Source organism: Dendrobates tinctorius, unplaced genomic scaffold (genome assembly GCF_039654945.1).
Source record: "Dendrobates tinctorius isolate UK_male_01 unplaced genomic scaffold, ASM3965494v1 ptg000022l, whole genome shotgun sequence".
NCBI classification, from domain to species: Eukaryota; Metazoa; Chordata; class Amphibia; order Anura; family Dendrobatidae; genus Dendrobates; species Dendrobates tinctorius.
The window spans coordinates 81751005-81768400 of NW_027361690.1; the positions used below are offsets into that span (position 1 = coordinate 81751005).

The 17396-nt window shown below is 43.6% G+C and overlaps 1 protein-coding gene across 9 annotated transcripts in view; it reads left to right on the plus strand.

Annotated features, from left to right (window-relative positions):
- The window catches only part of RNF212 (ring finger protein 212), a 146593-nt gene that overhangs the window by 87084 nt on the left and 42113 nt on the right, over positions 1 to 17396 (plus strand). For 8 of the 9 annotated variants that reach the window (XM_073568796.1, XM_073568797.1, XM_073568799.1 and 5 more), the window contains 3 exons: positions 291 to 347; positions 1351 to 1400; positions 2371 to 2441. In XM_073568796.1, coding sequence (XP_073424897.1) covers positions 291 to 347; positions 1351 to 1400; positions 2371 to 2441 — 178 coding nt within the window. The remainder of the gene's footprint in view (positions 1 to 290; positions 348 to 1350; positions 1401 to 2370; positions 2442 to 17396) is intronic. The other variant, XM_073568798.1, reaches the window with a different exon arrangement.

Sequence of the window (17396 nt, forward strand, 5' to 3'; positions counted from 1 at the left end):
GCATGTTTTTCGGTGAGTGTGTGGGTTTGTCAAGTCATCAGACCCGCTCATCTCCGATGTGTAAGTGTGGATAACCCTTCTAAGGCCTCTTATTAGGGGTTAATCACTCTTGCGGGTCCCAGTTCAAGGCTTGCTGGCCACCAGTGTTATTATATCCTGTAGCAAAACCTAAAATGTACAAATGTGAATTAAAGTGTCAGAAAGCAATAGCATCTGTTCGCAGTTTTCTCATTTTTTTATTTTGTATGTTAATACTTGTAGGTTATTTTGTTGTGAATTCTTCTTTTCAGGTTGTAGAATTTCAAGATAGTCATCGGCAACGATTGTTGGCGCATTATAAAAAAAAAGTAAGTATCAAACAATGCAACCATTTTTGCACTACTGAGGTCTTTTACCGTAGTGAACCTTCATGTAGTATGCTTATATTCATTGGATTCTACAGATGGTTTAGTCACTGTGTGCTTGTCATTGACGTTAAAATAGGTATTTTTTTGAATCTGTCCTAAAAATGAATATTTAAGTAGATATTCAATACCATAAGTATGTTCTCAGCCTTAGCAGCAAAACTTTCCTTACGTCCTATGAGTATCATTATTGCTGCAAACTGATCCATTTGGAAGCTTAGCTTGTGTCTTGAGCTTGGTTTACCCGTGTCTTATTTCTAGATTAACTTGCAATATTTCTCATAGTTAATACCTGTTATGTTATCTCATATTAGTATATGAATCTGATGGCTGCAACAGGTTCTGTTGTAATTATGGAAAAAGGGAGTCATTGATCTGGCCTGCTCCTGCAATGAACCTGTGATATTCCTTCCATACTAGTGTGGTATCATTTAGATTTAAGCTATCGCTGTACGGCCACTTTGGACACAACACTAGGTGTCACTGCTACAACTCCTCACAATACAAGTGAATAAGAGTCATATTATGACCCCGAGGGTACTGCCACTAGCAAGTCACAAAAAAAATCAGACGTGGTTGGTCTTCTTGCGACTTACTTATTACGGTCATAGTACCCTCGGGATTGTAATGTGACCCTAGTAACTAGCAGCGACACCCAGCAAACATTGGTCACACCCCGAATGTCACGGCCAAATTAGCTGTCTAGTCCCAGCCTTGGGCTTTATTCATACATCAATATTTTTTATATGATCAGTATTTCTATGCCAAAACCAGAAGTGTCTCCAAAACACAGTCAAAGTGTCAATCTTTCCATTACAGTTTTTCTCTGTAAGTTCCACTCCTGGTTTTGGCATTGAACCACTAATGACGTGTGAACCAGGCTTTATACTCAGGTCTCATATTAACACCTGAAGTTAATCACATAGTAATCTTTTTGTCGATTTAGATAGTAAAGTTAGAAGAAACAATTAAGGAACTCACACAACAGTTACAAAGGTAAGAGGTCTCCTCTGTCATTATAAAAACTAATCTTTATTCTTCAAGTTATGGCAATAGAAAACATATTTTCTAGACAAAATTTTAATTTAATAAAAATTACACTGTAGCGTACTTTTGAAGGCATTTAAAAAAAATATCAAAACATTTAATAAATTCGCCGTATCCACCTTATAACCTGCAGTGTACACAGTACAGTTTTTTAGTACAATGACATATGCATTCAATACATAATGTGGAAAATCATGTCTGCTGAGCTGTTACACTAGGTCTACATAGTGTCTGTGCATTTAGGCTACAGTATATGTCGGGAGCTATGCTCGATGTATGCTGTCACTTACCCATAGGCCGCCATTCACCAGACAGAGGGCAAAAGTGTGTCCTTTCAGCATCTGTCTAGCCATTTATGTGCCAACATACTTGTTTTGCTGTATATTAAAGCACAGCAGACTTCACTTTCTTATACAGCGGACCACTGCTAAGAAATGTATATCATGTGGAATACCTTTCTTTACAATGGTTTCCTATGGAGAACTGATGCCTTGGCATCCATTCTTACTGTGCACACTGTCGTCACATACCTCCTGAGTGTATGCACCAGAAAATGGCCACAAAATTAGTGTGGAACAAACCTAAAATTGCTTAGAAGAAAATAGTGCACTCACGATCCACATTTCCGTGTGAAGAACCTGATTCCGTTATAGATTACTATAAAATCACTTTTATTTTTCCATTTGCTCTGGCCAAGAATCTTTTACTCAGGAATGATTGCATTAATGATTGCATAGATAAGTCTACACTCATTATGGGCAGGCAAATTTACAAATTAATGTATACGGCAATAGTACAGCCGATGTGCATTGTAACCATAAATTTGCTGTGCACCAATTCTGATAAATTTCTCCCAGTGTTTCCACTTAGGAAGTATTTGTTAATACAGTATGTCTAGGCTCACACATTTCTTTTTCAGTTGCAGTTTGAGAGCTTCTCAGTCTTATAGTCGACCGCCAACATCTAATTCATACAGGAGCTTGGATCCAAGTAAGTTTAGCTGATGGATGTTCCATGCCATCACATTACATTGCCTTAAAAAGTTTTCATACGTCCTGAACTCTTCCACATTTTTTCACATTACACCCGCATGCCTAAATCTATTTTATTGGGATTTTATATGACATACCTACACAAAGAAGCAAGTATTTATGACATGTAAAGGAAATAATACATGGTTTTCTAAATATTTAGAAAATTTCAATATGAAAATTGAGACATGCATTTGTATTCAGCCCCTGTAGTCTGATAACCTGAAATGAAATCCTGAGTGGCCAATTGCCTACAAAAGACACTTAATTAGTATACTGAGTCCACTTTTGTGTAATTTATTCTCATTATAACTAGAGCTTTTCTGGAAAGGCTTCAATGGTTTGTTTGAGAATATTAGGGAAAAACCTAGGATAAAGCAAAATGAGCAATTATCCTGCAGTAAATAAGTAAATTGCTATAGAGCATGAAAAAAATATAGGGTACTTAATTAACGTGATTTTAAAAAAAGTAAACGCCATCCCACCACCTCAAGGCGACCCTATTCGGGACGGTCCTAACCTCTAGTATTAAAACCATACCATATGTCAATTGACGTGAATGTCAATAAGGGTCGAGCAGGACCAAGACCCCGACTAATGGATACCCAGCCACAGGAAGCAACATAAACGTAATATCCAGCTCAAAGAAAGGGGAGGCCATTTATTTGTTTGCACAGAGTGCACAAACTTGAAACAAAAACCCAAGAGATGAACTGGAATATAAGTTGGTATGCAGATAAAAACAAAATCAGCAATTAGGGATCAAACAGTATCCTAAAATTTAAGGAACACACCAGACAGGTCAGGGATAAAGTTGTGGAGAAGAGAAAAGCAGGGTAAGATTATAAAAAAAAAATAGTCCAAACTCTGAACATCTCACAGAGCACTGTTCAAACCATTATCCAAAAATGGAAGGAGTATGGCACAACTGCAAACCTACCAAGACATGGTCGTCCACCTAAACTGACATCATAAGCAAGGAGAATACTAATAAGAACATCAGTCATGAGGCCCATGGTCACTCTGGAGGAGCTGCAGAGGTCCATAGCTCAGGTGGGAGAATTTGTCCAAAGGACAACTATTAGTTGTGAACGCCATAAATCTGGCCTTTATGAATGAGTAGAAAGAAGAAAGTCATTTTTAAACGCAATCTACAAGAAGTCATATTTGCAGTTTACTAAAACCCACATAGGAGATCAGCTAGCATGTGGAAGAAGGTCATCTAGTCAGATGAGACCAAAGTAGAACTTTTTGTGCTAAATGCAAAATGCTATTTGTGGCGGAAAACTAACACTGCACATCACCCTGGAAACACCATCCCTACCATCAAACATTGTAGTGGCCGCCTCATGCTGTGGGGATGCGTTTCTTCAGCAGAGACAGGGAAGTTGGTCAGTTGATCAGAGGATGGATGGAGATAAATACAAGGCAGTTCTGGAGAAAAAACAGAGGCTTCAGAAGACGTGAGACTGCTGCGTATGGTCTTCCAATAGCACAAAAACCCTAAGCATACTGTGAGCGCTACAGTAGTTTACATCAAAGCATATTAATGGGTGTGGCTTAGTCACAGTCCAGACCTAAATACCATTGAGAATCTGTGGCAAAACTTGAAAATTGTTGTTCACAGACGCTCTCTGTCCAATCTCATTGAGCAGAAATAGCAAAAACTTCAGCCTCTAGATGTGCAAAGCTGGTAAAGACAAACCTCAGCAGTAATTTCTGCGAAAGACGGTCCTACAAAGTATAGACTAGGCAGGCTGAATACAAATACATGTCACAATTTTCACATTTATGTTTTTAAAACATAAGAATCATGAGAATACATACTAGTCCATAGATAACCTAATCCATAAAGGTTACACCCCATTTCTCAATATGTTTATCAGAACCCGATAAACCACGGAACAAGGAATGTATGTACCGTAACAATAGCAACATTTTATCAATGCATTGATAAAAAAAAAAGTATTTTTAATAAAATGGATGCCTCATGTCAGACTAAGGCAATGTGCCCACGATACGTTTTTTAAGCGTTTCCGCCGCTGCGGAATTGCTTAAAAAACTCATTGCCATGCAATCCTATGGGATTCTGCAGTTGCTGTGCCCATGCTGCGGATTTATCCGCTGCGGACCCACCCACTTTCTTGACCACTTCTCAGCCTGGCTGCTGCACTTCATGTCCTCAGAACTCCCAACCCCTATCCTGGGAGACTTCAACATCCCCATTAACAGCCCCACTTCCACAGCTGCATCTTAGCTTCTATCACTAACCACTTCTCTCATCCTCTCACAGCTCTCAACCTCCGAGACACACACACAGACGGTAACACCCTTGTCCGGCTCTGTTCAATCTCCTACCAAGATAACTCACCGCTTCCCCTCTCTGACCACAACATTCTCTCCTTCACAATCACAAATCCTCGCCCACCCCAGCACACTCCTACTTACCACACATTCAGAAATCTACAAGCTATTAACTCTCATACACTTGCAGACTCCCTACACTCATCATTGTCCCCAATCTCCTCTTTTTCCTGTCCTGATCTGGCTGTACATCAGTACAACGACAGTCTTAGAAGCACCCTTGACCAAGTAGCTCCCCTCACCCGCAAAACCTCCAAGCACAGAGTAAAACAGCCCTGGCTCACATCGCAAACTCGATTTCTCCAGCAATGCTCTAGGAATGCTGAACGCTTATGGAGGAAAACTCGCAAACCAGAAGACTTCATCCACTTCAAATTCATGTTAAGAACCTATAATTCTGCCCTTCATCTTGCTAAACAGACCTACTTCACCACCCTGATCTCCTAACTATCCAACAACCCCAAGAAACTTTTTGATACCTTTCACTCACTCCTCAGGCCGAAAGCACAAGCCCCTATCACAGACATTTGTGCTGATGACCTGGCCTCCCACTTTATAGAGAAAATAGATAATATCTGTCAGGAAATCCGCTCCCAGCCACCAAGTGCAATGACTCCCATCCCTCCCTGCATTTTCCCTGGCTCACCACATTTGATCCCATCACAGAAGAAGAAGTCTCCAAGCTCCTCTCTTTTCGTCCGACTACATGCACTACTGACTCTATTACCTCACATCTCTTTCAGTCTCTCTCTCCAGTCGTCACAACTCACTTACAGTTGTGGCCAAAAGTATTGACACCCCTGCAATTTTGTCAGATAATACTCAGTTTCTTCCTGAAAATTATTGCAAACACAAATTCTTTGTTATTATTATCTTCATTTAATTTGTCTTAAATGAAAAAACACAAAAAGAATTGTCCTAAAGCCAAATTGGATATAATTCCACACCAAACATAAAAAAAAGGGTGGACAAAAGTATTGGCACTGTTCGAAAAATCATGTGATGCTTCTCTAATTTGTGTAATTAAGAGCACCAGTAACTTACCTGTGGCACCTAACAGGTGTTGGCAATAACTAAATCACACTTGCAGCCAGTTGACATGGATTAAAGTTGACTCAACCTCTGTCCTGTGTCCTTGTGTGTACCACATTGAGCATGGAGAAAAGAAAGAAGACCAAAGAACTGTCTGACGACTTGAGAAACCAAATTGTGAGGAAGCATGAGCAATCACAAGGCTACAAGTCCATCTCCAAAGACCTGAATGTTCCTGTGTCTACCATACGCAGTGTCATCAAGAAGTTTAAAGCCCATGGCACTGTGACTAACCTCCCTAGATGTGGACGGAAAATAAAAATTGACAAGAGATTTCAACGCAAGATTGTGCAGATGTTGGATAAAGAACCTCGACTAACATCCAAACAAGTTCAAGCTGCCCTGCAGTCCGAGGGTACAACAGTGTCAACCCGTACTATCCGTCGGCGTCTGAATGAAAAGGGACTGTATGGTAGGAGACCCAGGAAGACCCCACTTCTTACCTCGAGACATAAAAAAGCCAGGCTGGAGTTTGCCAAAACTTACCTGAAAAAGCCTAAAACGTTTTGGAAGAATGTTCTCTGGTCAGATGAGACAAAAGTAGAGCTTTTTGGGCACAGGCATCAACATAGAGTTTACAGGAGAAAAAAAAGGCATTCAAAGAAAAGAACACGGTCCCTACAGTCAAACATGGCAGAGGTTCCCTGATGTTTTGGGGTTGCTTTGCTGCCTCTGGCACTCGACTGCTTGACCGTGTGCATGGCATTATGAAGTCTGAAGACTACCAACAAATTTTGCAGCATAATGTAGGGCCCAGTGTGAGAAAGCTGGGTCTCCCTCAGAGGTCATGGGTCTTCCAGCAGGACAATGACCCAAAACACACTTCAAAAAGCACTAGAAAATGGTTTGAGAGAAAGCACTGGAGACTTCTAAGGTGGCCAGCAATGAGTCCAGACCTGAATCCCATAGAACACCTGTGGAGAGATCTAAAAATGGCAGTTTGGAGAAGGCACCCTTCTAATATCAGGGACCTGGAGCAGTTTGCCAAAGAAGAATGGTCTAAAATTCCAGCAGAGCATTGTAAGAAACTCATTGATGGTTACCGGAAGCGGTTGGTCGCAGTTATTTTGGCTAAAGGTTGTGCAACCAAGTATTGTGCTGAGGGTGCCAATACTTTTGTCTGGCCCATTTTTGGAGTTTTGTGTGAAATGATCAATGTTTTGCTTTTTGCTTCATTCTCTTTTGTGTTTTTTCATTTAAGACAAATTAAATGAAGATAATAATACCAAAGAATTTGTGATTGCAATCATTTTCAGGAAGAAACTGAGTATTATCTGACAAAATTGCAGGGGTGTCAATATTTTTGTCCACAACTGTAGCTACAATCTTTAATCTCTCCCTCTCCTCGGGCATTTTCCTCTCCTCCTTCAAACACTCTTATCATTACTCCATTATTAAAGAAACCCTGTTATGAACAGGTCACCGAGGAGGATGGCAGGAATAGGCTAGGCCACCAGGAAACCAGAAAGGTTGGTCACTTAGCGAATTGCAGACCCTTAATCCTAACAACACAACTAACAGTAGCCGTGGAGCGTACCTACGATGCCCTAGACGCCTCGACACAGCCGGAGAACTAACTAGGCCTAAAGCAAGAAAGGTGAAATCTAAACTGCCCCGGAGTAGAACCACAAAGAAATAGATAGCCCCCAAACATATATTGTCTGTGAGGCCAGATGAGGGACAAACACAGGCAGAAAATAGACTGAGCAAATGATGGGGCCCAAACTGTCTAGATAAGATAGGAAAGGAAAGACACTGTCTGCAATCACGCAAAAACCCTAAAAAATCTAACACGTCTGATGTACAAAAGACACAGGTCTCACGACCTCTCCCCCACTATATCAGCATTCTGGTGTAAACTGGCAGAAAAGCAAAAGAGACTAATATAACAGGGGACTGAACAAACTGACACAATCTGTAACATATGGAGCGGGGTCCAGCACAGCCCCAGCAGGGAGCACGCTGAACCCGCACAGCAAAGCAGAAAGAGGCAAAACCAGATCAGTAGCAAAGGATTAGCAAATGAACAACTTAGCTGAAAAATGCAGGATCAGGCAGGCAGGAGACAGCAGACCTCAAGTTGCACAGGAAGAACTAATCACCAGCAACAATTGAGGGAAGCCTGCTCACTTAAATACTCCCAATCAGTAACCCCAGATTTCCAGTCATCATCGTCAGGTGGCAGACCTGTCAATCCAGCCAGCTCCACTACCCACAGTAACCACCAGAGGGAGCCCCGACTCAGAAGTAAGAGAATCCACAACAAAACCCGCTCTCGACCCATCCTGCACAAACAGTTACAGACCAGTCCTCAATCTCCCCTTCATCTCTAAACTCTTCGAGCGACTGGTTTACTCCCACCTTACCCATTGCCTCCCAACTCACTCCCTCCTAGACCCATCACAGTCCGGTTTCCGCCCCCTACGTTCGACAGAAACTGCACTCATCAAAGTGACCAATAATCGCCTGACTGCAAAATGTAACGGAGACCACTCTCTGCTCATTCTCCTCGATCTTTCTGCAGCTTTTGACACTATTGACTCCATCTTCTACTCTCTAGGCTCCAGTCACTAGACATGAAGGACACTGCTCTCTCCTGGTTCACTTCCTATCTTTCTGACCGCTCCTTCAGTGTTTTGTTCGCTGGCTCCACTTCATCTCTTCCTCTCACTGTTGGGGAACCTCAGGGCTCAGTCCTTGGCCCCTTCTCTTCTCTCTCTACACGGCCCCAATTGGACAGACCATCAGCAGATTTGGCTTTCAGTACCATTTTTATGCTGATGACACACAACTATACACGTCATCCCCTGACCTCAACCCTGCTGTACTTCAGAACGCCTCTGACTGTCTGTCCGCAGTCTCCAACATCATGTCCGCTCTGTATCTGAAACTCAACCTTTCCAAAACTGAAGTCCTACTCCCGTCGTCTACCAACCTCCCTAAATCTGACATTTCCTCTCCGTGGGTGGCACCATAATAACACCCCGGCAGCAGGCGCGCTGTCTGGGTGTTATGTTTGACACTAATCTCTCCACCTCCCATATACAATCTCTTGCCTTCTCTTGCCACTTACACCTAAAGAACATCTCTAGAATCCGCCCTTTTCTCACCGTGAAAACAACAAAAAGCCTCACTGTCGCCTTGATCCACTCCCACCTGGACTACTGTAATGCTCTATTAATTGGCCTCCCCATCACTCGACTTTCAGCTCTCCAGTCCATCCTTAATGCTGCAGCCAGAGTCATCCATCTGGCTAATCAGTACTCGGACGTGTCCGCTCTTCGACGGTCATAACACTGGCTACCCATTCATTATAGGATCCAATTCAAAGTACTTGTTCTCACCCACAAAGCTCTCCACGGTGCGGCACCCCATTACATCTCCTCCTCATTTTTGTCTATCAGCCTAACCGACCGCTGCACTCTGCAAACGACTTTCGGCTAACCTCTGCACTAATCCGTACCTCCCACTCCAGACTCCAAGACTTCTCCCGCACCTCGCCAATCCTCTGGCATGCTCTAGCCCAAGAAATTAGGACCAGCCACAACTTGCAGCGTTTTAGGCGCTACCTCAAAACACATTTGTTCAGAGCAGCTTATCACGTTCCCTAATCAGACATTTTATGTTTAAGTGTGCATGTGTAGTCCATTCACTATCCACATCTATCCCTCACTCCCTCAAGATGGCTGGACCAACATTGTAAATACATCACTGTAAATACACACCTGTACTTTGTATCTCCCCCACCTTATTGTAGATTGTAAGCTCTCACGAGCAGGGCCGTCTTATTTTGCTTTAACCCCTTCACGACCGCCGATACGCCTTTTAATGGCGGTAATTAAGGGTACTTAAACCACAGCGCCGTTAATTCACGGCGCTGTGGAGAAAGTAAATAGCGCTCCCCCGTGTCGGATTTTCTCCGGGGTCTCGGCTGCCGGGGGTAGCCGAGACCCCAGAGAACATGAATCGGGTCAGTTTTTACCGACCCCGCTTTTGCGATAGCTGTTATTAACCCTGTAACGGCGACCGCAAAAAAAAAAATCCGCGATTTTGCATTTAATTTCTCTTTCCTCTGATGTGATCGCACATCAGAGGAGAGAGAAATAAGGTCCCTGATTCCCCCCCCCCCGTACCTCCTGGTGGTCCTCTGTCCCCTCCCGATGGTCCTGGGTCCCTACGGCTTCCTCCGGTGGGCGCCGCCATCTTGGATCCGGAGAAAATGGCGTCCGCCGGGAATCTGCTGGCTCCGGCCAGCAGATTCCATTCATTCATTTTGATCACTATGATAAACTATCATAGTGATCAAAATAAAAAAAATAGTAAATAGCCCCCCCGTTTATCACCCCCTTAGATAGGCAAACATAATGAAATAAAGAATATATTTTTTTTTTCATTTTTCCATTAGGGTTAGGGCTAGAGCTAGGGTTGGAATTAGGGTTAGGGTTGGAATTAGGGTTAGGACTAGGATTAGGGTTAGAATTAGGGTTAGGGTTAGAATTAGGATTAGGGATTAGGATTGGGATTAGGGTTAGCGTTGGGATTAGGGTTAGGGGTGTGTTGGGGTTAGGGTTGGAGCAAGAATTGAGGGGTTTCCACTATTTACCAACTTTGGGGGTCTAATTTCTCCTGTTACACTTGGGATAATAAAAAAATTGGGGGCTAAAAAAAAATCACTTTTGTGGAAAAAAAAATACTTTTTATTTTCACGGCTCTGCGATATAAACTTCTGTGAAGCACTTGGTTGTTCAAAGTGCTCACTACACATCTAGATCAGCTCCTTGGGGGGTCTGGTTTCCAAAATGGGGTCACTTGTGGGGGGTTTATACTGTTTAGGCACATGAGTGGCTCTGCAAATGCAACATGACGCCCGCAGACCATTCCATCAAAGTCTGCATTCCAAAATCGTGCTCCTTCCCTTTCGAGCTCTCCCATGCGCCCAAACAGTGGTTCCCCCCCACATATGGGGTATCATCGTACTCAGGACAAATTGGACAACAACTTTTTGTGGTCCAATTTCTCCTGTTACCCTTGATAAATTAAAAAATGGTGGGCTAAAAAATCATTTTTGAGGGGAAAAAAAAAAGATTTTTAATTTTCCCGGCTCTGCGTTTATAAACTTCTGTGAAATACTTGGGGGTTCAAAGTGCTCACCACATAGCTAGATAAGCTCCTTCAGGGGTCTAGTTTCCAAAATGGTGTCACTTGTGGGTTTTTTTCACTGTTTAGGCACATCAGGGGCTCTCCAAAAGCGACATGGCGTCCAACCTCAATTCTAGCCAATTCTGCATTGAAAAAGTCAAACAGTACTCCTTCCCTTCTGAGCTCTGCCGTGCGCCCAAACAGTGGTTTACCCCCACATATGGGGTATCAGCGTACTCAGGACAAATCACACAACAACTGTGGGTGTATGATTTCTCCTGTTACCCTTGCTCTAATACAGCACGGCACAGAAAGAGGACTTAAAAATCCTCCAATAGCAGAAAACAGCAATAAAGCAACAAGGTTTACCCGTACAGGCCTCCAGACAAATGCACTATCAGGATGCAGTGGACCCATATAATTAAGATAACACAGGTGCAAAAATACCAATGAAACAACCGCTCGCAGCCTACCAATATATGGAGGGGGAGGTTGCCTGGTATATTGATGCACAAAAAACTTGTATGCGGCGCTGTTCACACCATGGCCCGCACAGCATCCAGGCCAGCCTAGTAGTGACACCCTTCTATTAGCTCAGGCGGGCTGGCCCAGTACTATCAAAATGCATGCCATGGGGACAGACACCGCAGTTTACAAGACCAAATGGGCCCAATTGCACCCTGAATAAAAAGTGAAAAAAACACATTTACAAAAAATGTGGAGTATTAGCTGATATTTTGGCCAAAATACGTGAGCCCGTAACCTGCGTCAAAGATCTCCACGTTTACGGGTACCTAACACTGAATACTAACACTAATACAGCACGGCACAGAAAGAGGACTTAAAAATCCTCCAATAGCAGAAAACAGCAATAAAGCAACAAGGTTTACCCGTACAGGCCTCCAGACAAATGCACTATCAGGATGCAGTGGACCCATATAATTAAGATAACACAGGTGCAAAAATACCAATGAAGCAACCGCTCGCAGCCTACGAATACATGGAGGGGGCGGTTGCCTGGTATATTGATGCACAAAAAACTTGTATGCTTGATTTTAAGGCTACTGTACATCACAATGCGGATATGCAACGTTTCTGTGCGGTAAAATCCGCTGCAAATCTGCATTGTGTGCACACAGCCTAAATGTTATTTTTTTCCTTCCACATTGCTTTAGTTCCTGTGAAGCACGTAAAGGGTTAATAAACTTCTTGAATGTGGTTTTGAGCACCTTGAGGGGTCTAGTTTTTAGGATGGTGTCACTTTTGGGTATTTTCTGTCATGTACACCCCTTAAAATGACTTTAAATATGATGTGGTCCCTAAACAAAAAAATGGTTTTGTCAATTTTGTTGTAAAAATGAGAAATCGCTTGTCAACTTTTAACCATTATAACTTCCTAACAAAAAAAATCTCAGAATCAGCGGGATCCGTTAAAGCGTTCCAGAGTTATAACCTGATAAAGTGACAGTGGTCAGAATTGTAAAAATTGACCTGGTCATTTAGCTGTAAAATGGCTCTGTCACTAAGGGGTTAATCATTGTATTATTGCTAAAGTTGTTACTTTTGACTGTTGTGTTTGAAACTGTTAAATTGTAATGCGCTGCAATATATGTTGGCGCTATATAAATAATGATTATTATTATTATTAAATGGAAGAAGTTTGGGACCACCAGAAGTCTTCCTAGACCTGGCCATCCAGCCAAACTGAGAAATCGTGGGAGAAGAGCGTTGGTGAGAGAGGTAGAGAAGAACCCCAAGATCACTGTGGCTGAGCTCCACAGATACAGTAGGGAGATGGGAGAAAGTTCCACAAAGTCAACTATCACTGCAGCCCTGCACCAGTCGGGCCTTTATGGCAGAGTGGCCCAACGGGAGCCTCTCCTCAGTGCAAGACATGAAAGCCCACATAGAGTTTGCTCAAAAAACATATGAAGGACTCCCAGACTATGAGAAATAAGATTCTCTGGTCTGATGAGACGAAGATAGAACTTTTTGGTGATAATTCTATGCCGTATGTGTGGAGAAAACCAGGCACTGCTCATCACCTGCCCAATATAATCCCAACAGTGAAACATGGTGGTGGCAGCATCATGCTATGGGGGTGTTTTTCAGCTGCAGGGGCAGGATGACTGGTTGCAATTGAAGGAAACATGAATGCGGCCAAGATATCCTGGATGAAAACCTCTTCCAGAGTGCTCTGGACCTCAGTCTTGGCAGAAGGTTCACCTTCCAACAAGACAATGACCCTAAGTACATAGCAAAAATAACAAAGGAGTGGCTTCAGAACAAATCTAGGTGTGAAAAACTTGTTGCATCATTCCCAAGAAGACTCATGGCTTTACTAGCTCAAAAGAGTGCTTCTACTCTACTGAGCAAACGGTCTGAATACTTATGACCATGTGATATTTCAGTTTTTATTTTTTAATACATTTGCAAAAATTTCTACATTTCTGTTTTTTTTTCAGTCAAGATGGGGTGTAGAGTGTACATTAATAAGAAAAAAATGAACTTTTTTGAATTTACCAAATGGCTGCAATGAAACAAAGAGTGGAAAATTTAAAGGGGTCTGAATACTTTTCGTACCTACTGTACATTCCTTGTTCCCTGTTTTTTCGGGTTGTGATAAACACAATTAGAAAACCATGTATAATTTCCCTTACACTTCATAAATACTTGCTACTTTGTGCTGGTATATCACATAAAATCCCAATAAAAACATTTAAGTTTGTGGGTATAACATGAAAAAATGTGAAAAAGTTCACAGGTTATGAATACTTTTTCAAGGCTCTGTACATCATGTTGCGATATTACATGATGTTACAGACAGCTCTGGCAAAAATTAAGAAACCACCACATCAAAACCCTGTCATGGGCAGCCCATTCTCCAGACCTGAACCCCATTGAAAACCTCTGGAATGTAATCAAAAACCGCCTAAATTTTTGAGCCAGAAGCAGTGTGAAAGACTGGAGGAAAGCATGCCAAGACGCATGAAAGCTGTTTTTAAAAATCATGCTTATTCCACAAAATATTTGTAACAACCCTGCTGGCATCACTGCATGGCCTCCCATCTCCCTCACACCAACTTACTCACTGCTCCAGGTCATGCTGTGATTTCTCTCTGCCGCCAGCTCCTTGCCTTGTCTCCTGTCTGCTGGGTTCATGTATCCTGACTGTGTGTATAGGGGGGCGGCATCTGAACTTGCTTCTTATGGAGACAGGGTGCACCTCGCTAATGTGTCCCTGACCAATTACTTAGCGCCCTCTACTATTTAGGGCTGCCCCACCCACTGGAACATTGCCTGAGCAATGTTTAAACTCAGTGTTTTGCTGCTGAGTAAGCCAGGCCCAGTTCTGTTTTTCTCCTTCTCTGGAGGCTACACTCCTAGCTTTGTCTTGTGCCTGTCTGTCTGCCCTCCAGGAGGCTGAATATCCTGGTCTCTGTGCTATAGCTTCTGACCTTGTCTTGTCTAGTACCTCCGTCTGCCTTCAAGGAGGCAGTATATCCTGGTCCTTGAGTCTTTGTCGCTGTACATTGTCTGAACTCTGTCCTACCCCTGCCTCCTTGTCTTTGGCTTCTTTCCTTGCTGTGTCTTTCCCTGTGTCCTCCCTGTCTGTGCTCTGCACCCTTGCAATTCTTCCTGCTCTGCACCCTTGCGGCTCCGCCTGCACTGCACCCTTGCGGCTCCGCCTGCTCTGCACCGTTGCGGCTCCGCCTGCTCCGCACTCCTGTGGCTCCACTTGCTCCGCACTCCTGCGGCTTCGCCTACTCCACACTCCTGCGGCTCTGCCTACTCCGCACTCCTGCCTGTATCCATACCTGCTCCTCCCGTGTGAATAGGGCCAAACCAGTCCCGTCATATTCCACTCCCTCCTATCAGTACCCATACCTGCACCTCCTGTGTGAACAGGACCCTACCTGTCCGTACCAGCCTGCCCTGTGTCTCCAGTCCGTACCAGCCTGCCCTTTGTCTCCAAGCTGTGCCTGCTTGCCCTGTGGCTCAGCTGTGCCTGCTTGCCCTGTGTCTCAGCCGTGCCTACCTGCCTGTGTTATGAGCTCATTTTCTGCTCCACCAGTTGAGAGTTCTCCTTCCATTCTCCCTCTGGTGGTGACAGGAGGTAGTGAGGTTGGTTTAATTGGTAGTGATCTGCCACCTGGTGAGGAAGATAACGATTGGATCTCTGGAGTATCAGACTGGATATAAGACAGCCGACACCCTATCCTGGTGCTGGTGATTCAGTCTGCTTCTCAGGTCTTGGACTCAGCTCTGTTCCAGTCTTCTCAAGTTAAGTTTGTTTTTGCTAATGTTCACACTTGCTCTTGTTGGTCAATTCAGTTTTTTGTGTGGCCAGCCCGGCTGGGCTGTGCTGAATTTCCACTCTTATTTATCTGTATTTGCCAAATTGCCTTTTTTTGTCCCTTATTAGATTGGCCTCTTTTTGCTCTGTCTCAGAATATTTCAGAGCGCTGATTGTTATGAATGAGTCACCGTAGGAGGCAAAAACAGAAATACTAGCTAAGTCCAGAAAACCAGAGAAGATGGCAGCTATCGGATTGCAGACCCCTGAACCTATCAACAACAACTAGCAGTAGCCGTGGGGGGTTCCTACGGTGCCCTAGACCCCTCGATCACAGCTGGAGAACTAAATAGCCTAAAGACAGAAAGGGAAATCTAAACTGACCCAGAGCAGACCCCAAAGCAATAGGCAGCCCCCAACATATAATGACGGTGAAGCAAGATGAAAAAACACTAACACAGATAGAAAGATAGGCTGAGCAAATGATGGGGCCCAAGCTGACTAACTAGGACAGGATAGAAAAGCTGCTGTCTGTAATCCGCAAAAACCCTATCAAAAACATGAGCCAACAGACTGATCGGGAAAAAGGCCCTGAAGACGCTAGGCTTCAAAAAGACTATATCAGTACTCAGGAATTTTCTGAAGACAGAGCAAAAAGGAATTCAGCTCACCCCAGCAGGGAATGGCAGAAATCCAGAAAAACAAGGCAAAACAAAATCAAAACACAAATGCAAAAAGCAGAGCAGAAAACTTAGCTTTTGAGGAGCAGGAATCAGACTGGTCTCCTAGAATCCCTCAGAGAAATCACCAGCCAGGCAGAAGGGCGTCGGCTGCCTTATATCCAGTCAGCAATTCCCGTCACCCAGTCATCATCATCATCCTGCCCAGGTGCTTGGTAATCAGCCTTACTACCTTCCTTCACCAGAAGAGGGAGTTCATCAGACCTCAATGGTGAAGGGGAAAATGAACTCACAACAGCTGATATAGTGGGAGAAGTCTAGTGACTTCAGGGTTAATTTTGCTATCAGTTGTGTTGGACATTTTGGTAGGGTTTTTGGCAGATTGCAGACAGTGTCTTTCCTTTCCTGTCCTTTCTAGTTAGTTTGGCCCCATCGTTTGCTCAGCCTATTTTTCTGCCTTTGTTTGTGTTTTCATCTTGTTTCACCGTCAATACATGTGGGGGGCTGTCTTTCCTTTGGGGTCTGCTCTGGGGCAGTTAGTTTTCCTCTTTTCCTGCTTTAGGCTTATTTAGCTCTCCGGTTGTGACGAGGCGTCTAGGACCACCGTAGGAACGCTCCACGACTGCTGCTAGTTGCGTGTTAGGATCAGGGGTCTGCAGTCTGCATAGTCACCAACCTCTTTGGTTTTCTGAGACTTAGCTTGTGTTGTTTTTTATTTCCTCCTCAGCGACCCGTTCATAACATGCCTGCCTGTCTGTAGAACCTGTCCAAGTGACTTGTCCCCGAGTGGGATCAGCAGCCACAGCCAGACACCACCCTGGAGTGGCACCCGACAGCTACCTGCCGCACAAGCCTGACCTCACCATCAGAGGCTCCAGCGAAGACAGAGGTAGCTGTCATAGTCACACCCCTTTCTAGGGTAGTCAGTGGGACCACAACCCCCCAGCTCACGCCTATCAGTCAAGGCGCGAGCATGACAATATTGATTTCTGAACTTTTCCTGAGTTAAAATATTAGTATTGTTGTTTTTAAGGCGAAGTTCAGATTTACGAATGTCAGGACATTTAGTAACTGGGGGTCTGTATGTAGGGGAGACAGGGCAAAAACTGAGAACAAGGATGAATTCTCATCGTCACATAATAAGACAAAAAAGAATGGATCTACCTGTGGCAAAACATTTTTGTATCCATGGTCATAGCATGATGGACATTAAATTACTTATATTAAAAGGTAACTTCAAGTCTTAGAGAGAGACAAGAATCTCTGAGTAGAAATTTATGAAAACTTTCAACACATTCAGTGCAGGTATGAATGTGTCGCATGGATTTCTGTCTTTTAACAT